The sequence below is a fragment of the Rhinoraja longicauda genome, chromosome 12 (genome assembly GCF_053455715.1).
Source record: "Rhinoraja longicauda isolate Sanriku21f chromosome 12, sRhiLon1.1, whole genome shotgun sequence".
In the NCBI taxonomy this organism is placed as follows: domain Eukaryota; kingdom Metazoa; phylum Chordata; class Chondrichthyes; order Rajiformes; family Arhynchobatidae; genus Rhinoraja; species Rhinoraja longicauda.
Genome location: NC_135964.1, coordinates 53495647 through 53517354, shown reverse-complemented (window position 1 = coordinate 53517354; position 21708 = coordinate 53495647). Strand labels below are relative to the sequence as shown.

Here is a 21708-nt window from a genome sequence, read left to right as displayed (position 1 = left end):
TGAGAATGATCAGCCATGATCACATTGAATAGCGGTGCTGGCTCGAAGGGCCGAATGGCCTCCTCCTGCACCTATTGTCTAATGTCTATAATGTTAAGAGTTGGATCAGGACTGTGAGTCTGAAGATGGATCTCGATCGGTAAAGGTCACCTCTCCATGCTCTCCAGAAAGGCTGCCTGACCCACCGTGTTACTCCAGCACTCTGTGTCTTTGTTTTGTAAACCAACATCTGAAGTTCCTTGTTTCCACACTGCTTTATACTGGAATGTGTTTCTTTACAGAGTGCTTTGCATTTGAATTGTTCACTGGCCAATGAAATCGAGATGTACAGCTACAAGGAACACTTGATTCAGGCTAAACTTCTTGGAAAACCCTTTTCCAATGACACGTGGTGCAGCTGGGAGCCATTTGGTGAGTCTTTTAGTTTCGTTTAGTTTAGGGATACAGTGTGGAAACAGTCCCTTCGGCCCGCCGAGTCCGTTCTGTCCAGCGACCCCCGCACACTAGCGCTCTCCTACACATGAAGGACAATTAGTAATCTTTACTGAAGCCAATTAACCTACAAACCCGCACGTCTTTGGAGTGTGGGAGGAGACCGGAGCACCTGGAGAAAACCCGCGCAGGTCTCGGGGAGGACGTGCAAACTCCGTAAAGACAGCACCCGTAGTCAGGATCGAACTGCGCTGTAAAGCACTAACTTTACTGCTGTACCATCGTGTCCCCCTTATAATAATATTCAAAGGCCAATCATCCTACAAATCCGCACTTGGGTGGAAACCGGAGCATTCGGGGGGGGGGGGGGGGGGGGGGGGGGAGAACCCACAGGGAGGAACGTGCAAACTCCACACAGAGACAGTCCCTGAAGTCTGGAGTGAACCCAGGTCTCTGGCGCTGAGAGGCAACAGCTCTACCAGCTGCGCCACTGCGAGAGATTACATTGGGATCAGGAAGTGCTATTTGTGTGTGCGTGCGTGTTCATTTTGTTATATAAATAACAATAATTACAGGCTGGACTAAAGGATAATCAGTGTGTGGGGTTTCGCCAGCGAGAGCAGGCTCGATAGATGTTGAAGGCAGCAGCCCAGATGATTAACACTGGTGATAAAAAAGCAAACACATTTGTAGGTTTTCTGAGAGGTTTGAGTTGTAAAAACTGGGAGTTCCTTTTATACCGTGACATGATTCCAACGCATCGTCTAAAACTGAACTTTGACGGCTAGAAGTTTTGAAAAGATGGAAGACAGATTTGCCAGGACAGTACTCAGGGTGTCAAGAGACTACCGTGTTTACTTGTCATATGGACCAACAACAGAACAATTAAATTCTTACTTACAGCAGGATAACTGGCCTGTAGGCACAATATAGATTACATGTATATCGCATATTGGTGGGTGTATGGAACAAGCTGCCAGAGGAGGTCGTTGAGGCTGGGACTATCACAACAGTTGGACAGGTACATGGATAGGATAGGTTTGGAGGGATGTGGACCAAACGCGGGCAGGTGGGACTAGTCTAGCTGCGACATGTTGGCTAGTGTGGGCAAGTTGGGCTGAAGGGCCTGTTTCCACACTGTATGTATAATAAAAACAAAAATAAATCTAACTTATTAACCACAATACCAGTGCAACTGAAATCCAAGTCCTAGACAATAGACAATAGGTACAGGAGGAGGCCATTCGGCCCTTCGAGCCAGCTACGCCATTCACTGTGATCATGGCTGATCATCCACAATCAGTAACCCGTTCCTGCCTTCTCCCCATACCCCCTGACTCCGCTATCCTTAAGAGCTCTATCTAGCTCTCTCTTGAAAGCATCCAGAGAATTGGCCTCCACTGCCTTCTGAGGCAAAGAATTCTACAGATTCACAACATTTTGAGTGAAAAAGTCTTTCCTCATCTCCGTTCAAAATGGCAAAATGTTCATCTGGGCGGCACGGCCTCACCCCCCACATAAAACAAACCAGAGAACATTAACACAAACTTTTAAAACACACTAAACATAACAAAAAAGACGAAAAAACAGACAGACTGTCGGGGAGGCTGCCATTGCAGAAGGTCCTATCCACTCACATGTCGAAATTTGGACAGGTATTAGGGATAACAGGGTTCAGAGGGATATGGGCCAAATGCAGGCAAATGGAACTTGCCCAATAGGCCGACAGTCAGCCTGGACAAGATGGGCCGAAGGGCCTGCTTCCATGCTCTATAATGCAATGACTGCCACTCAGAAGATTGTTGACTGGCAAACTCTTGGCCAAGGTTTGGGGTGGAAGAATGGAGATTAAAATATGAAAACACATTTTGCAAAGTGATTTTCAATGGCCCTAGTTGTCGTATCTTGCGTTTAACTTAAACTGCAGATAAAAGCAACTACAAGCAGCTGCTGGGAGCGCTGGACTACTCCTTCCTCTGTGCCTACGCTGTTGGAATGTTCGCCAGGTAAGGGCTCATCACCGCTGGAGGGTTCCGCAGGTGTGAGGGCAACTCTCGGCTTCCCCGGCACCACTCCTTCTCCCCGACCATAACGTTCGGCATCAGGTCGTAAATGATAGCAGAATGAGGCCATTCGGCCCATCGTCTACTCCACCATTCCACCGGGGCTAACCCGTCCCTCCCTCCTCACGCCATTCTTCTGCCTTCTCTACCGTAACCCTCGACTCCCGTACTAATCAAGAAGCTATCGATCTCTGCCTTAAAAATATCCACTGACTTGGCCTCCACAGCCGTCTGTGGCAATTAATCCCACAGATTCACCACCCTCTGACTAAAGAAATTCCTCCTCATCTTCCAAAAGGAACGTCCTTTAATTCTCAAGATTTCAAGATCAATTTATTGTCATGTGTACCAATTAATGTACAGTGAAATTTGAGGTACCCCACAGCCACACTAAGTGAAAAGCAACAAGACACACAGCCACATAAAATAAAATTTAATATAAACATCCACCACAGCGGATTCTACATTCCTCACTGTGATGGAAGGTAATAAATCATCATCTTCCTCACCGCCCTCCGACTAAAGAAATTCCTCCTCATCTCCTTCCTAAAGGAACGTCCTTTAATTCTGAGGCTGTGCCCTCTGGTCCTAGACTCTCCCACTAGTGGAAACATCCTCTCCACATCCACTCTATCCAGGCCGCTCACTATTTGGGTCACAGTGGGGTGGCCTGACGGCCAGAGACGGTCGACACCAGTCTGTGACCAGGTTGGCAGTGCGGCCAGGGGAAGAACACGCAAGATGGGACCCAACCCGAATCGTCACCCATCCATATCCAGAGATGCTGCCTGACCCGCTGAGTGACTCCAGCACTCTGTGAAACGTCACCTATCCATGTTCTCCACAGATGCTGCCTGACCCGCTGAGTTACTCCAGCACTCTGTGAAACGTCACCTATCCATGTTCTCCACAGATGCTGCCTGACCCGCTGAGTGACTCCAGCACTCTGTGTCCTTTAGGGAAAGAACACAGTTGGATGATGAAAGTTTTTGTTTTTTTGGTGTGTGATCAGACCCTTCGGCCCATTGAGTCGCCACCGACCAACAATCACCGTACACTAGTTCTATCCCACACACTGGGGACAATTTACATAAGCCAATTATCCTACAAACCTACACGTCTTTGGAGCGTGGGAGGAAACCAGAGCACCCGGAGAAAACCCATGCGGTCATGGGGAGAACGTGCAAACTCTGTACAGACGCCACCCGTAGTTGGGATCAAACCCGGCTCTCTGGTGCTACGTGGCAGAAGCTCTACCAGTTGCACCACCGTGCCTCACCTAATATCAATAGACAATAGGTGCAGGAGGAGGCCATTCGGCCCTTCGAGCATGCACCGCCATTCAATGTGATCATGGCTGATCATTCTCAATCAGTACCCCGTTCCTGCCTTCTCCCCATACCCCCTGACTCCGCTATCCTTAAGAGCTCTATCTCGCTCTCTCTTGAATGCATTCAGAGAATTGGCCTCCACTGCCTTCTGAGGCAGAGAATTCCACAGATTTACAACTCTCTGACTGAAAAAGTTTTTCCTCATCTCCGTTCTAAATGGCCTACCCCTTATTCTTAAACTGCGTCCCCTTGTTCTGGACTCCCCCAACATTGGGAACATGTTTCCTGCCTCTAACGTGTCCAACCCCTTAATAATCTTATACGTTTCGATAAGATCCCCTCTCATCCTTCTAAATTCCAGTGTATACGAGTATACAAGCTATGTTCCTAATTTCTGATCTCACCCTGTCTATTGACTTGATGTTTGTGAAATTGTTGCGTCTTGTAATAAATCGCTGATTGAAGAGTTTGTGATGAGGTGCCCTGTCCTGGGCAGCACTGCTACCTCCAGTCATCGTTAGTGACGTGCTTTCTTTCACCTGCAGCGGGATAATCGGTGAACGTTTATCCATCCGTTTGTACCTCACCTTTGGGATGCTCCTCAGCGGCTTATTCACCGCTCTGTTTGGTATGGGATACTTCTACAACATTCACAACTTGCAGTACTATATATTTATTCAGGTGAGTGGACAAGCCTTTAGCTTAGTTCAGAGATACATTGCGGAAACAGGCCCTTCGGCCCACCGAGTCCGCGCCGACCAGCGATCCCCGCACACTAACACTATCCTACACCCACTGGGGACAATTTACACATAAACCAAAGCCAATTAACCTGTAAACCTGTGTGTTTTTGGAGTGTGAGGGGGAACAGGAGATCCTGGAGAAAACCCACGCAAGACACGGGGAGAACGTACAAACTCCGTACAGACAGCACCCGCAGTTCCCAATGTTCCCAATGTTGGGGGAGTCCAGAACCAGGGGCCACAGTCTAAGAATAAAGGGGAGGCCATTTAAAACTGAGGTGAGAAGAAACGTTTTCACTCGGAGAGTTGCGAACATTTTCACCCAGAGAGTTGTGAATTTGTGGAATTCTCTGCCACAGAGGGCAGTGGAGGCCAATTCACTGGATGAATTTAAAAGAGGGTTAGATAGAGCTCTAGGGGCTAGCGGAATCAAGGGGTATGGGGAGAAGGCAGGCACGGGGTACTGATTGTGGACGATCAGCCATGATCACAATGAATGGTGGTATTGGCTCGAAGGGCCGAATGGCCTCCTCCTGCACTTATTTTCTATGTTTGTATGTAGTCGGGATGGAAGCCGGGTCTCTGGCGCTGTGAGGCAGCAACTCTACCGCTGCGCCACCAGGCCACTGTGTTGTCCGTTTACTTGAACAGTAAAGGTTCTGTGGCAGAGGAGGGTGCTGGGTTGAGAATGTGTTTCATTTGACTGGACACTTTGTGCTTTGCAGAACCAAGCAGAGTCGACAATTATGTTAACACAAGGAACTCATGAGCAAAACACAAAGTGCTGGATGAACTCTGTGGGTCAGGCAGCGTCTGTAGAGAGAATGGGACAGGCAACGTTTCTAGTCGGGGAAAATGTGTAGGAAAAAAACTGCAGACGCCGGTTAAAATCAACAGTAGACTGATCAGTCTGAGGAAGGGTCTCGACCCGAAACGTCACCCGTTCCTTTTCTCCCGAGATGCCGCCTGACCCGCTGAGTTACTCCAGCATTTTGTGTCTGCCTTTGGTTTAGACCAGCATCTGCAGTTTTTTTTTCCCTGTGGATAGTAAGGCCTTCAGTCTGAAGAAGGTCCCGACACAAAACGTCACCAATCCATGGTCTCCAGGGATGCCACATGTGGCAATAATAAACCTACTGTACATTAACGTCTGGTACAACCACAACACAACACCCCTACCTCTACACTCAGTACTCAAGGGCATGTTTCCCAGCGTATGACTCTGTGACAGGGGGAAGAACAATGGAGGACCCGGCATGGGGAGGGGGGGGGGGACCGCCGTGAGAGAGGGAGGGAGAACATTGGGGACCTGGCGTGGGGGAGCCGCTGTGGGGAGGGGGGAGGGAGGGGGAGAACCAAAGGAGGAGCTGGCATGCTGGGTAACTTTGTCAGTGCTGTAGGTGGCCACTATTCGTGTACATTGCGTTTGCAAGCAAAGGATCTCATTGTGCCAAGTTACATTGGATAAGAAGTGGGGACATACATTGTTTGGTACATTCCTTCTAGGGGTTGTCAACTATCCCACTCCCAAATACGGGACAAAGGGTGACGTCACCGCCCCACGGCCCATGTGACCTTACTCCACCAATGGCGGCCGCTCAGGCCGGAGGCGGGTTGCCACACCACCTCCGTTAGGCGGCGCCTGGGGCCTACAGTGTCCGGGCCTACAGTGTCCGGGCCTACTGTGTCCGGGCCTACAGCATCCGGGCCTACAGTGTCCGGGCATACTGTGTCCGGGCTCACAGTGTCCGTGCCTACAGTGTCCGGGCCTACTGTGTCCGGGCCTACAGCATCCGGGCCTACAGCGTCCGGGACTACAGTGTCCGGGCCTACAGTGTCTGGGCCTACAGTGTCCGTGCCTACAGTGTCCGGTCTACAGTGTCCAGTCTACAGTGTCCGGGCCTACAGTGTCTGGGCCTACAGTGTCCGGGCCTACAGTGTCCGGGCCTACTGTGTCCGGGCCTACAGCGTCCGGACCTACAGCGTCCGGACCTACAGCGTCCGGGCTTAGAGTGTCCAGGCCTACAGTGTCCGGGCCTACTGTGTCCGGGCCTACAGCATCCGGGCCTACAGCGTCCGGGACTACAGTGTCCGGGCCTACAGTGTCTGGGCCTACAGTGTCCGTGCCTACAGTGTCCGGTCTACAGTGTCCAGTCTACAGTGTCCGGGCCTACAGTGTCTGGGCCTACAGTGTCCGGGCCTACAGTGTCCGGGCCTACTGTGTCCGGGCCTACAGTGTCCGGGCCTACAGTGTCCGGGCCTACAGTGTCCGGGCCTACAGCGTCCGGACCTACAGCGTCCGGACCTACAGCGTCCGGGCTTAGAGTGTCCAGGCCTACAGTGTCCGGGCCTACAGTGTCTGGGCCCACAGTGTCCGGGCCTACAGTGTCCGGGCCTACAGTGTCCGGGCCTACTGTGTCCGGGCCTACAGTGTCCGGGCCTACAGTATCCGGGCCTACAGCGTCCGGACCTACAGTGTCCGGGCTTAAAGTGTCCGGGCTTAGAGTGTCCGGGCCTACAGTGTCCGGGCTTAAAGTGTCCGGGTCTACAGTGTCCGGGCCTACAGCGACTCCCAGGCTACAGTGTCCGGGCCTACAGTATCCGGGCCTACAGCGTCCGGACCTACAGTGTCCGGGCTTAAAGTGTCCGGGCTTAGAGTGTCCGGGCCTACAGTGTCCGGGCTTAAAGTGTCCGGGTCTACAGTGTCCGGGCCTACAGCGACTCCCAGGCTACAGTGTCCGGGCCTACAGTGTCCGGGCTTAAAGTGTCCGGGCTTAGAGTGTCCGGGCCTACAGCGTCCGGGCCTACAGCGTCCGGACCTACAGCGTCCGGACCTACAGCGTCCGGGCTTAGAGTGTCCGGGCCTACAGTGTCCGGGCTTAAAGTGTCCGGGTCTACAGTGTCCGGGACTACAGCGACCCCCAGGCTACAGTGTCCGGGCCTAATATGGGACAAGGGCGGTCCCGAACGGGACAAACCAATTTAGCCCAAAATACGGGTATCACGACTAATACAGGACAGTTGGCGACTCTAGGTACATTCGTTCTCTCCAGAGATGCTGCTGAGTTACTGTGTCTATCGTCGGTGTAAACCAGCCTCGGCAGCACCTTCCCTCACGTACATTGTTGGTGCTGATGATCACCTTGGGTTGCTTGTGTCCACAGGTTGCCAATGGCTTAGTGCAGACGACAGGGTGGCCAGGTGTCGTGACCTGCATCGGGAACTGGTTTGGAAAGGGCAGGTAGGGCACCACCTGACCATAACACCTCAGATAACAACATCTCCTGTACATCGGCGAGACCAAGCGCACGCTCGGCCATCGTTTCACTGAACACCTCCGCTCGGTCCGCCTAAACCTACCCGATCTCCCGGTGGCTCAGCACTTTAACCCCCCTTCCCATTCCCAATCTGACCTTTCTGTCCTGGGCCTCCTCCATTGTCAGAGTGAGGCCCAGCACAAATTGGAGGAACAGCACCTCATATTTCGCTTGGGCAGCTTACACCCCAGCGGTATGAACATTGACTTCTCTAACTTCAAATAACCCTTGCTTCCCCTCCCTCTCCATCACCTCCCCCTTCCCAGTTCTCCCACCAGTCTTACTGTCTCCGACTACATTCGATCTCCGTACCGCCCACTCCCCTGACATCAGTCTGAAGAAGGGTCTCGACCGGAAACATCACCCGTTCCTTCTCTCCAGAGACGCTGCCTGTCCTGCTGAGTTACTCCAGCATTTTGTCTACCATTCAGATAATAATCTGCCTTCCTGTTCTTGCCACCAAAGTGGATAACCTGACATTTATCCACATTATACTGCATCTGCCCACTCACCCAACCTATCCAAGTCACCCTGCAGCCTCATAGCATCCTCCTCGCAGCTCACACTGCCACCCAGCTCTGTGTCATCCGCAAACTTGGAGATGTTAATTCCCTCGTGTAAATCGTTAATATATATTGTAAATGACTGGGGTCCCAGCACTGAACCTTGCGGGACCAGAGATGGTGCCTGACCCGCTGAGTTACTCCAGCACTCTGTGAAACGTCACCTATCCATGTTCTCCACAGATGCTGCCTGACCCACTGAGTTACTCCAGCACTCTGTGAAACGTCACCTATCCATGTTCTCCAGAGATGCTGCCTGACCCACTGAGTTACTCCGGCACTCTGTGCCGACCTTCGATCACACCCCAGACTTGTTTGCGCGGGGGTTTTGCGTGGTGGTGACATGAACTGCAACCTGTGTGTGTTCCTTGTGCCGCTGACAGGAGAGGCCTGATCATGGGGTTGTGGAACTCGCACACGTCTGTGGGGAACATCCTGGGCTCGCTGATCGCCGGCCGCTGGGTGTCCGGCAGCTGGGGCTGGTCCTTCCTGGTGCCCGGCATCATCGTTGCCACGATGGGGATCGTTTGCTTCCTCTTCCTGATTGAGCGTGAGTACTTCTCACACCAGCAGGGGTTAGAAATGGCCGTCGATTTGAGACAAATCGATGCAGCGGGTAGAACTGCTTTTTAGTTTCGATACAAAATGCTGGAGTAACTCAGCGGGTCAGGCAGCACTCTGCTGAGTTACTCCAGCGTTTCGTGTCTACCTTCGATTTAAACCAGCATCTGCAGTTTTTCCCCTATGCTCTTTAGTTTAGTTTAGTTTAGAGATACAGCGCAGAAACAGGCCCTTCAGCCCACCGGGTCCGCGCCGACCAGCGATCCCCGCACACTAACACTATCCTACACACATTAGGGACAATTGTTACATTTACACCAAGCCGATTAACCAACAAACCTGCACGTCTTTGGAGTGTGGGAGGAAACCGAAGATCTCGGAGAAAACCCACGCAGGTCACGGGGAGAACGTACAAACTCCGTACAGACAGAGCCCGTAGTCTAAGCATCTGTGGAGAACATGGATAGGTGACGTTTCACAGAGTGCTGGAGTAACTCAGCAGGTCAGGCAGCATCTGTGGAGAACTATCCACCTTCTCCAGAAATGCTGCCTGACCTGCTGAGTTACTCCAGCACTCTGAAAAGTCACCTATTCATGTTCTCCAGGAATGCTGCCTGACCCGCTGAGTTACTCCAGCACTCTGTGTCTTTAGTCTGAGTAGCACGTTTGATCTTTGGTTGTGATAGCACAGTTGGATCTTAATCTTCTGGACCAGTCTTCCTTGGCGACTTTATCGTGCCCGAATGAAGTCCTTGTCAACAGCATCCACCACCCAACCCTCACCAACCACCTTTGTCGCCTCGAAAAATGCAATCACGTTTGTGAGACGTAACCTGCCTTCACAAAGCCATGCTGACTGACTCTCCTTACATTCATAAGTTCTAGGAGCAGAATTAGGCCATTTGGCCCATCAAGTCTACTCTGCCATTCAATCAAGGCTGAAGCCATCAAGGTCTTCCCCTCTCAACCCCATTCTCCTGCCATCTCCCCATAACAACTGACACCCGTACTAAACAAAAACCTACCAATCTCCATCTAACAAAATATCCATTGAACTAGCTCACTCTCTTCCAAACGAGTAAATCCAATCCCTGGGAGATCTATACATTAATGACTTGGATGAAGGGATTAAAAGTACCATTAGCAAATTTGCAGATGATACAAAGCTGGGTGGTAGTGTGAACTGTGAGGAAGATGCTATGAGGATGCAGGGTGACTTGGACAGGTTGTGTGAGTGGGCGGATGCATGGCAGATGCAGTTTAATGTGGATAAGTGTGAGGTTATCCACTTTGGTGGTAAGAATAGGAAGGCAGAGTATTATCTGAATGGTGTCAAATTAGGAAAAGGGGACGTACAACGAGATCTGGGTGTCCTAGTGCATCAGTCACTGAAAGGAAGCATGCAGGTACAGCAGGCAGTGAGGAAAGCCAATGGAATGTTGGCCTTCATAACAAGAGGAGTTGAGTATAGGAGCAAAGAGGTCCTTCTGCAGTTGTACAGGGCCCTAGTGAGACCGCACCTGGGTGGTGCAGTTTTGGTCTCCAAATTTGAGGAAGGATATTCTTGCTATTGAGGGCGTGCAGCGTAGGTTTACGAGGTTAATTCCCGGAATGGCGGGACTGTCATATGTTGAAAGACTGGAGCGACTAGGCTTGTATACACTGGAATTTAGAAGGATGAGAGGGGATCTTATCGAAACGTATTAGATTATTATGGGGTTGGACACGTTAGAGGCAGGAAACATGTTCCTAATGTTGGGGGAGTCCAGAATAAGGGGACACAGTTTAAGAATAAGGGGTACGCCATTTAGAATGGAGATGAGGAAAAACTTTTTCAGTCAGTGAGTTGTGAATCTGTGGAATTCTCTGCCTCAGAAGGCAGTGGAGGCCAATTCTCTGGTACTTTTAATCCCTTCATCCAAGTCATTAATGTATTCAAGAGAGAGCTAGATAGAGCTCTTAAGGATAGCGGAGTCAGGGGGTATGGGGAGAAGGCAGGAACGGGGTAGTGATTGTGAATGATCAGCCATGATCACATTGAATGGTGGTGCTGGCTCGAAGGGCTGAATGGCCTACTCCTGCACCTCTTGTCTATTGGAATTCTTTCCTACAATGATGTGAGGATCACTGGCCTACAATTTCCTGCATTATCCCTACTTGAACAAAGGATGATGTTAGCCACTCTCCAGTCCCCCAGCAGCTTGCCTGTTGCCAGATGCTTGATGCAAAGATCTCCATCGAGCCCCTGTAATCTCTCTTGCGTCTCTGAATGACCTGAGAGGATTCCTATCACGCTTTAGTTTTAGTTTTGGAGATACAGCGCGGAAACAGGCCCTTCGGCCCACCGAGCCCGCACCGACCAGCAATCCCCGCACATTAATACAAGCTTTCACACACTAGGGACAATTTACCAAGTGTATATATATATATATAAACCCAAGCTAATTAACCTACAAACCTGCACGTCTTTGGAGTGTGGGAGGAAACCCGAAGATCTCGGAGAAAACCCACGCAGGTCACAGGGAGAACGTACAAACTCCGTACAGACAGCACCCGTGGTTGGGATGGAACCCGGGTCTCCGGCGCTGCATTCGCTGTAAGGCGGGCCCTAAGGATTTATCCACCTTAATACTTTTCAGCAGACCCAACACAACCTCCTTTTTGATCTCAAACTGCCCTTTCATATTGATATTGCCCTCTCTGATCTCGCTGTCCTCTGTGTCCTTCTCCTTGGCCAACGTAGACCCAAAGTACTTCTCAATCGCCTATTTCTCCTCTCCCCCTCTACCTACATAAACCAGCACGCTCCTGATGTTTGGGCACCCGGTACAGAGGGCGGAGGGTCAGTCGGTCGGTCGGGAGGGGGGGAGGGAGGGGAGGGGAGGGAGGGGGGGAGGGAGGGGAGGGTCGGGAGGGAGGGAGGGAGGGGGGGAGGGTGGGGGTCTCCCTGTCGGTCTGCTCCTGGGCCTGGCCAAGATGGCCGCTCGCGGGTCCAGGCAGCGGGTAGTCGTCGGTCGCACAGGGGTCGGCTGCCCGCCCCTCTTCCGGGGTTACGTCCGTGCCCGCGTGTCCCTGGAGACGGAACACGCACACGCGGTGCCCACGGGGACGCTGGAGGCCTTTCGTGACCGCTGGTCGCCGCGGGGGGGGGAAGTGTATTGTTGACAAAGTTGGCGGGATTTTAATCTGACGACTGTTTTGTTTGTAAACTGCCGATACGGGCGGCTTCTGATTTGATCGCGTTCCTGCCCTGTGTGTCTGTGTTTATGTTTGGAATAAAGTATTTGTTAAAAAAAAGGGCAGGTTTACATATCGAGTAAAGCCCGCTGTGATGTTTATATTTCCTTTATTGGCTGGGTAGAGGTATGAATTCTATGCCACTAAACCCACGTCCTTGCATTTTCTCTTTCCTTAGATCCACACGATGTGAAGTGCGGACTGACTCGGGCACGGGTGAGTGAAGCCCTTCATAGGGTCACAGAGTGATACAGTGTGGAAACAGGCCCTTCATAGAGTCACAGAGTGACACAGTGTGGAAACAGGCCCTTCGGCCCAACTCGCCCACACCGGCCAACAATGTCCCAGCTACACTAGTCCCACTACCCCACGTTTGGTCCATATCCCTCCAAACCTGTCCTATCCATGTACCTGTCCAACTGTTTCTTAAACGATGGGATAGTCCCAGCCTCAACTACCTCCTCTGGCAGCTCGTTCCATACACCCACCGCCCTCTGTGTGAAAAGGTTACCCCTCAGGTTCCTATTAAATCTTTTCCCCTTCACCTTGAACCTATGCCCTCTGGTCCTCGATTCCCCTACTCTGGGCAAGAGACTCTGTGCGTCTACCTGATCTATTCCTCTCATGATTTTGTAAACGTTACCTGCTGAACGTAGAATAAAACGGCCCATGATTTTGGCAGACTCTTCCCGGGAGCTGCACTCTGCAATTTTTCAAATCCCGTCTGTAAGCGTAGAGTGTGGACGCAGCAGCGTGTGACTACCCCAGAGAGAATGATATGGAGCGGGACACAGAGTGCTGGAGTAACTCAGTGGGTCAGGCAGCATCTGTGGAGAACATGGATAGGTGATGTTTCACAGAGTGCTGGAGTAACTCAGTGGGTCAGGCAGCAACTCTGGAGAACATGGATAGGTGACGTTTCACAGAGTGCTGGAGTAACTCTCCGGGTACCACTATTTCTTTGCTCATCCCAAATTGGCGGCTGCAGATTAATCCCCTCACCGCCAAAGCCATTCCTTTATTCTGTATCCCTGGTGAGCAGAGAGGGGAAAGATTTATTAGGAACGTGAGGGGTGACTTTTTCACTCGGGGGTTGTGGGTGTATGGAACGAGCTGCCAGGGGAGGTAGTTGAGGAAGGGACTATAACAACATTTAAAATACATTTGGACGGGTACATGGACAGGAGAGGGGGAATATGTGTCAGTGTGGCAAGAATGTGTTGCAGGCTGCAGAGAAATAAGAAGGAGATTAGATTTCATGAATCCAAAGGGACAAAGAGCAGAATGGCAGCTCAATACACAGGATTTAGTGTGCCTAAAGGTGATGTATCCATGGAGAATTGTCTAACCCCGGCCACTCCCTCTTCTCTCCTCTCCCGTCAGGCAAAAAGATGTTTTGGAAGGAGATGAGGAGAAGTTTCTTTAGCCAGAGGGCGGTGAATCTGTGAAATCCTTTGCCACAGAAGGCTGTGGAGGCCAATGCAGTTGATATTTTAAAGGCAGTGATAGATAGATTCTTGATTCAGTCTGAAGAAGGGTCTCGACCCGAAACGTCACCCATTCCTTCTCTCCTGAGATGCTGCCTGACCCGCTGAGTTACTCCAGCATTTTGTGATACATTCGATTTGTACCAGCATCTGCAGTTATTTTCCCAGATTCTTGATTAGAAACATAGAAACATAGAAAATAGGTGCAGGAGTAGGCCATTCGGCCCTTCGAGCCTGCACCGCCATTCAATATGATCATGGCTGATCATCCAGCTCAGTAACCTGTACCTGCCTTCTCTCCATACCCCCGATCCCTTTAGCCACAAGGGCCACATCTAACTCCCTCTTAAATATAGCCAATGACCTGGCCTCAACTACCTTCTGTGGCAGAGAATTCCACAGACTCACCACTCTCTGTGTGAAGAAATGTTTTCTCATCTCGGTCCTAAAAGACTTCCCCCTTATCCTTAAGCTTTGACCCCTGGTTCTGGACTCCCCCAACATCGGGAACAATCTTCCTGCATCTAGCCTCTCCAACCCCTTAAGAATTTTATATGTTTCTATAAGATCCCCCCTCAGTCTTCTAAAAGTTTAGTGCAGGGGTTGTGGGAAAAAGGCAGGAGAATGGGGTTAGGAAAGAGAGATAGATCAACCATGATTGAATGGCATAGTATTAACCTTGGTGGGCCAAATGGCCTAATTCTACTCCTATCGCACTATGAAAAGGTACAGAGGTGTGAAATCGCAGACCTCCAGATTCAGGGACAGTTTCTTCCCGGCTGTTATCAGGCAACTGAACCGTCCTACCACAACCAGAGAGCAGTGCTGAACTACTATCTACCTCATTGGTGACCCTCGGACTATCCTTGATCGGACTTTGCTGGCTTTACCTTGCACTGAACGTTATTCCCTTACCCTGTACCTGTACACTGTAAACGGATCGATTGTAGTCACGTATTGTCTTTCCGCTGACTGGTTAGCGCGCAACAAAGGCCTTTCACTGTACCTCAGTACACGGGACAATAAACTGAACTGAAACTGAAACACTTGGATTGTGGTATTAGTAGATGTATTAAATGTTTCCCTCTTCCGATTCACAGAAGTCATCCCAGTGCACGAACGGGTGGGACACAGCTAAACACAAGTGCCAGGTGTTTGAAAAAAGCAAGTACAATGTGTTGATGGTAAGTGAGGTCAAAATAAGTGCTCCCTCAATGAATGAATGAATGAATGAATGAATAAGTGTATTGGCCAAGTATGTACACATACAAGGAATGTGCCATGGTGCTCCGCTGGCAAGTAACAACACGACCATACAGTAAACGATTAAGAATAAAGCATAAAACACTAAAACATTAAGGATACAACATTACGGTTCAAACATGTGAATGAAATAAACCAGAGCAGAAAGAGGCGACAGACTTTTGGTTGTTGAGTAGAGCTACTACTCACGGAGAAAAAAGTTGTTTTGATGTCTGGCTGTGGCTGCTTTGACAGTCCGGAGTCGGCTTCCAGAGGGAAGTGCTTCAAAGAGTTTGTGGCCAGGGTGAGAGGGGTCAGAGATGATCTTGCCCGCTCGCTTCCTGCCCCTTGCAGTGTACAGTTCGTCAATGGGGGGGAGGTTGCAGCCAACAACCTTCTCAGCTGTGCAAACGATCCGTTGCAGCCTCCGGATGTCGTGCTTGGTGGCTGAGCCAAACCAGACCATGATGGAGAAGGCGAGGACAGGCTCTACGATGGCCGTATAGAACTGGACCATCATTGCCTGTGGCAGATTGTGTTTCCTCAGCTGCTGCAGGAAGTACATCCTCTGTTGGGCCATTATGACTGTGGAGTTGCCAGTAGACAGTGCGGTGAAGAGGTCTTTTTGCACGCTGGCTGGCCTTCATCAGTCAGGGAATTGAGTATAGAATGTGTAGGAAGAAACTGCAGGTGCTGGTTTAAATCGAAGATAGATGCAAAATGCCGGAGTAACTCAGCGGATCAGGCAGCATCTCTGGAGAGAAGGAATGGGTGACGTTTCGGGTCTTCGGCGAGGAGGCTGAGGTGAGGAGGATACCATTGTTTTAAGCCAGAGCTGGTTATAGGCACAAGGTGATGGCGGAAAAGTTGGTGCGGTGTGTTTCCTGCAGGATGTGGGAAGACAGGGACGTCGCGGGAGCTTCTGGGAGCTACACCTGCAAGAACTGTGTCCAGGTGCAGCTCCTGAAGGGACGTGTGGTGGAGTTGGAGAGGCAGTTGGATGACCTCAGGGCCATCCGGGAATGCGAGAGTTTCCTCGACAGGACCTATTGTGAGGCTGTCACGCCAAGGGTCCAGGTCGAGCGAAGGTGGGAGACTGTTTCCGGGGGGAGTGGACGTGGACTACAGGAGACCCCAGTGGCTGTGCCTATTGCAAATAGGTATACCCTCTTGGGAACTGTCGGGGCAGAAGACGTTTCCAGTCCGAGTGGCGGACCTGTTGGCAAGGATACACGACAGGGGAGACCGAAGTCTGGAAGAGCCGTAGTGGTCGGTGACTCCATAGTCCGAGGGACGGACAGAAGATTCTGTGGCAGCAGGAGGGACTTGAGGATGGTCTGTTGCCTCCCTGGTGCCAGGGTTCAACACATCACAGACCGGCTTCAGAAAATCCTAGCGAGGGAAGGCGATCAACCTGAAGTCGTTGTGCACGTGGGCACGAATGACGTCGGGCGGAAGAGGAAGGAGGTGCTACAGCGGGAGTTTAGAGAGTTGGGAAAAACGCTGAGAAGTAGGACGTCGAAGGTAGTTATCTCTGGACTGCTACCGGTACCTCGTGCTGGTGAGGCCAGGAACAGAGAGATAGAGGGTATGAATTTATGGCTGAGGGACTGGTGCAGAGAGCAGGGATTTAGATTTCTGGACCACTGGGATCTCTTCTGGGCTAGGGGTGACTTGTACAAAAGGGACGGGTTGCATCTTAACAGCAGGGGGACAAACATTCTGGCAGGCAGGTTTGCTAGTGTGACACCTGTGGCTTTAAACTAAGTAGTGGGGGGGAGGGGTTAACAAATTGTGAATATGAAGATGAGGTAAAAGAGAATACAGGAGATATTGCAAAAGACTCTCGGAAGAATGGGAACAGAAGTTCTAGAGCGGAAAATAAATTAAGGGCAGGGCCAATTGTGAACGATGTGAGAGGGGAGGTAAATACAGAAGTTAAAGTGTTGTACTTAAATGCGCGTAGTATAAAAAATAAAGTGGATGAGCTTGAGGCTCAGTTAGTCATGGGCAAGTATGATGTTGTAGGGATCACTGAGACATGGTTACAAGAGGACCAGGGCTGGGAACTGAATATTCAGGGGTATACAACGTATAGAAAAGACAGACAGGTGGGCAGAGGGGGTGGGGTTGCTCTGATGGTAAGGAATGATATTCATTCCCTTGCAAGGGGTGACATAGAATCAGGAGATGTTGAATCAGTATGGATAGAAATGAGAAATTGTAAGGGTAAAAAGACCCTAATGGGAGTTATCTATAGGCCCCCAAACAGTAGCCTCGACTTAGGGTGCAAGTTAAATCAGGAGATAAAATTGGCGTGTCAAAAATGTAATGCTACGGTGGTTATGGGAGATTTCAACATGCAGGTAGACTGGGAAAATCAGGTTGGAAATGGACCCCAGGAAAGAGAGTTTGTAGAGTGCCTTCGAGATGGATTCTTAGAACAGCTTGTACTGGAGCCTACCAGGGAGAAGGCAATTCTGGATTTAGTGTTGTGTAATGATCCTGATCTGATAAGGGGACTAGAGGTAAAAGAGCCATTAGGAGGCAGTGATCACAACATGATAAGTTTTACTCTGCAAATGGAAAGGCAGAAGGGAAAATCGGAAGTGTCGGTATTACAGTATAGCAAAGGGGATTACAGAGGCATGAGGCGGGAGCTGGCCAAAATTGATTGGAAGGAGGCCCTAGCAGGGAAGACGGTAGAACAGCAATGGCAGGTATTCCTGGGAATAATGCAGAGGTTGCAGGATCAATTTATTCCAAAGAGGTGGAAAGACTCTAAGGGGAGTAAGAGACACCTGTGGCTGACAAGGGAAGTCAGGGACAGCATAAAAATTAAGGAGAGGAAGTATAACATAGCAAAGAAGAGTGGGAAGACAGAGGATTGGGACTCTTTTAAAGAGCAACAAAAGTTAACTAAAAAGGCAATACGAGGAGAAAAGATGAGGTACGAGGGTAAACTAGCCAATAATATAAAGGAGGATAGCAAAAGTTTTTTTAGGTACGTGAAGAGGAAAAAAATAGTCAAGGCAAATGTGGGTCCCTTGAAGACAGAAGCAGGGGAATTTATTATGGGGAACAAAGAAATGGCAGACGAGTTAAACCGTTACTTTGGATCTGTCTTCACTGAGGAAGATACACACAATCTCCCAAATGTTCTAGGGGCTGGAGAACCTAGGGTGATGGAGGAACTGAAGGAAATCCACATTAGGCAGGAAATGGTTTTGGGTAGACTGATGGGACTGAAGGCTGATAAATCCCCAGGGCCTGATGGTCTGCATCCCAGAGTACTTAAGGAGGTGGCTCTAGAAATAGTGGAAGCATTGGAGATCATTTTTCAATGTTCTATAGATTCAGGATCAGTTCCTGTGGATTGGAGAATAGCAAATGTTATCCCACTTTTTAAGAAAGGAGGGAGAGAGAAAACGGGTAATTATAGACCAGTTAGTCTGACATCAGTGGTGGGGAAAATGCTGGAGTCAATTATAAAAGACGAAATTGCTGAGCATTTGGATAGCAGTAACGGGATCGTTCCGAGTCAGCATGGATTTACGAAGGGGAAATCATGCTTGACAAATCTACTGGAATTTTTTGAGGATGTAACTAGGAAAATTGACAAGGGAGAGTCAGTGGATGTGGTGTACCTCGACTTTCAGAAAGCCTTCGACAAGGTCCCACATAGGAGATTAGTGGGCAAAATTAGGGCACATGGTATTGGGGGTAGGGTACTGACATGGATAGAAAATTGGTTAACAGACAGAAAGCAAAGAGTGGGGATAAATGGGTCCCTTTCGGAATGGCAGGCAGTGACCAGTGGGGTACCGCAAGGTTCGGTGCTGGGACCCCAGCTATTTACGATATACATTAATGACTTAGACGAAGGGATTAAAAGTACCATTAGCAAATTTGCAGATGATACTAAGTTGGGGGGTAGTGTGAATTGTGAGGAAGATGCAATAAGGCTGCAGGGTGACCTGGACAGGTTGTGTGAGTGGGCGGATACATGGCAGATGCAGTTTAATGTAGATAAGTGTGAGGTTATTCACTTTGGAAGTAAGAATAGAAAGGCAGATTATTATCTGAATGGTGTCAAGTTAGGAGGAGGGGGAGTTCAACGAGATCTGGGTGTCCTAGTGCATCAGTCAATGAAAGGAAGCATGCAGGTTCAGCAGGCAGTGAAGAAAGCCAATGGAATGTTGGCCTTCGTAACAAGAGGAGTTGAGTATAGGAGCAAAGAGGTCCTTCTACAGTTGTACCGGGCCCTGGTGAGACCGCACCTGGAGTACTGTGTGCAGTTTTGGTCTCCAAATTTGAGGAAGGATATTCTTGCTATGGAGGGCGTGCAGCGTAGGTTCACTAGATTAATTCCCGGAATGGCGGGACTGTCGTATGTTGAAAGGCTGGAGCGATTGGGCTTGTATACACTGGAATTTAGAAGGATGAGGGGGGATCTTATTGAAACATATAAGATAATTAGGGGATTGGACACATTAGAGGCAGATAACATGTTCCCAATGTTGGGGGAGTCCAGAACAAGGGGCCACAGTTTGAGAATAAGGGGTAGGCCATTTAGAACGGAGATGAGGAAGAACTTTTTCAGTCAGAGGGTGGTGAAGGTGTGGAATTCTCTGCCTCAGAAGGCAGTGGAGGCCAGTTCGTTGGATGCTTTCAAGAGAGAGCTGGATAGAGCTCTTAAGGATAGCGGAGTGAGGGGGTATGGGGAGAAGGCAGGAACGGGGTACTGATTGATAGTGATCAGCCATGATCGCATTGAATGGCGGTGCTGGCTCGAAGGGCTGAATGGCCTACTCCTGCACCTATTGTCTATTGTCTATTGTCTATTGTCTGAAGAAGGGTCTCGACCCGAAACGTCACCCATTCCTTCTCTCCAGAGATGCTGCCTGTCCCGCTGAGTTACTCCAACATTTTGTGCCTCTCTCGACCCAGGGGATTGTGGTTATAGCGGTCCCGAGGCTCCCGTTGCACCCCTCCCCCCCCCCCTCACCTCCGCCAGTTACCCGTTGAGCTGGCGCCACGAGGTGGGAAGCTCCCTGTTGTGTGAGCGGGGAAAGAGAGAGCAGCATGAAGGTGGCGTGTGCACCGCGTGTGTGTGCGTGTGTGGGGCCGGGGTCTCTACGGCTCTCAGGCCTGCGAATTCTTGCTGGTTTTACCCCCCTTCCTCCCGGCCTTGGGGTTCGTTCCCCCCCCCACCCCCTCGCTCGGTTATAGCGGCAGTAATGGACATTTTCCCCGTGGTCTATGTTTCTATGTTTCTATGGTCCATTACTGAGAGTTTACTGTAGAGTCATAGTGTGATACAGCGCGGAAACAGGCCCTTCAGCCTACCGGGTCCGCACCGACCAACATGTCCCACCTGCCCGCGTTTGGTCCGTATCCTGACCTATCCATGTAAGAGATACAGCGTGGAAACAGGCCCTTCGGCGCACCGGGTCCGCACCAACCAGCGATCCCCGCACACCAAATGCTATGGCGGTCACGGTGGCGCGGCGGTAGAGTTGCCGCCTTACAGCGAATGCAGCGCCGGAGACTCAGGTTCGATCCTGACTACGGGCGCCGTCTGTAAATGTAAAAATTGTCCCTAGTGTGTGTAGGATAGTGTTAGTGTGCGGGGATCGCTGGTCAGCGCGGACCCGGTGGGCCGAAGGGCCTGTTTCCGCGCTGTATCTCTAAAAATCTAAAAGAAAAATCCATTCTACACACACTGGCGGCAATTTCTAAAAACATTTTTTACCGAGCCAATTAACCTGCAAACCTGGATGTCTTTGGAGTGTGGGAGGAAACCGAAGATCTCGGAGAAAACCCACGCAGGTCACGGGGAGAACGTACAAACTCCGTACAGACGGCGCCCGTAGTTTGGATGGGACCCGTGTCTCTGGCGCTGTGAGGCAGCAACTCGACCACCGCACTTTGTCATAAATGCTTAGTTGTTTTAAAAACTGATTGCAACTGCCGATAGCATGCTGACTTTTAAAATATAAAATCTAAACAGGATCCAGAGAAGGAATGTTTTTTGAAGGAGAGCGATGTCGGGGTTTTGGCCAATGGTTTAATGACCAGTTCCGTAGTTACCGTCGGCAGTGACAGAGACAACAAACTGGCCGCCATCAGCTTCCTCGGAGCCTTGAGAATCCCGGTACGTATCTCCGCATCGGGACTGTAAATTCAGGGATCTGATAGAAACATATAAAATTATTAAGGGATTGGGCAGGCTTAGTTTGGAGATAGAGTGCAGAAACAGGCCCTTCGGCCCACCGGGTCCACACCGACCAGCGATCCCCGCACACCAACCGAAGTTAGACACAAAATGCTGGAGTAACTCAGCGGGTCAGGCAGCATCTCAGGAGAGAAGGAATGGGTGACGTTTTGGGTCGAGACCCTTCTTCAGACACACTATCCTACACACACTAGGGACAATTTTTACATTTATACCAAGCCAAATAACCTACATACCTGTACCTTTTTGGAGTGTGGGAGGAAACCGAAGATCTCGGAGAAAACCCACGTAGGTCACAGGGAGAATGTGCAAACTCTGTACAGACGGCGCCCGTAGTCGGGATGATACCCGGGTCTCCGGCACTGCATTGGCTGTAAGGCGGCAACTCTACCGCTGCGCCACCGTGACCGCCCTTAAATGCAGGCTAGATGTATGTTGGGGGAGTCCAGAACCAGGGGTCACAGTTTAAGAATAAGGGATAGGCCATTTAGGAC

At 50.4% G+C, this 21708-nt stretch overlaps 1 protein-coding gene across 1 annotated transcript in view; it reads left to right on the top strand.

The window, feature by feature from the left end:
• Nucleotides 1-21708, top strand: part of LOC144599026 (glucose-6-phosphate exchanger SLC37A1-like) — a 73591-nt gene that overhangs the window by 22110 nt on the left and 29773 nt on the right. Inside the window, exons 3-10 of the mRNA XM_078409760.1 lie at nt 282-411; nt 2360-2438; nt 4372-4507; nt 7734-7810; nt 8833-8999; nt 12426-12463; nt 14835-14918; nt 20990-21133. Coding sequence (XP_078265886.1) covers nt 282-411; nt 2360-2438; nt 4372-4507; nt 7734-7810; nt 8833-8999; nt 12426-12463; nt 14835-14918; nt 20990-21133 — 855 coding nt within the window. The remainder of the gene's footprint in view (nt 1-281; nt 412-2359; nt 2439-4371; nt 4508-7733; nt 7811-8832; nt 9000-12425; nt 12464-14834; nt 14919-20989; nt 21134-21708) is intronic.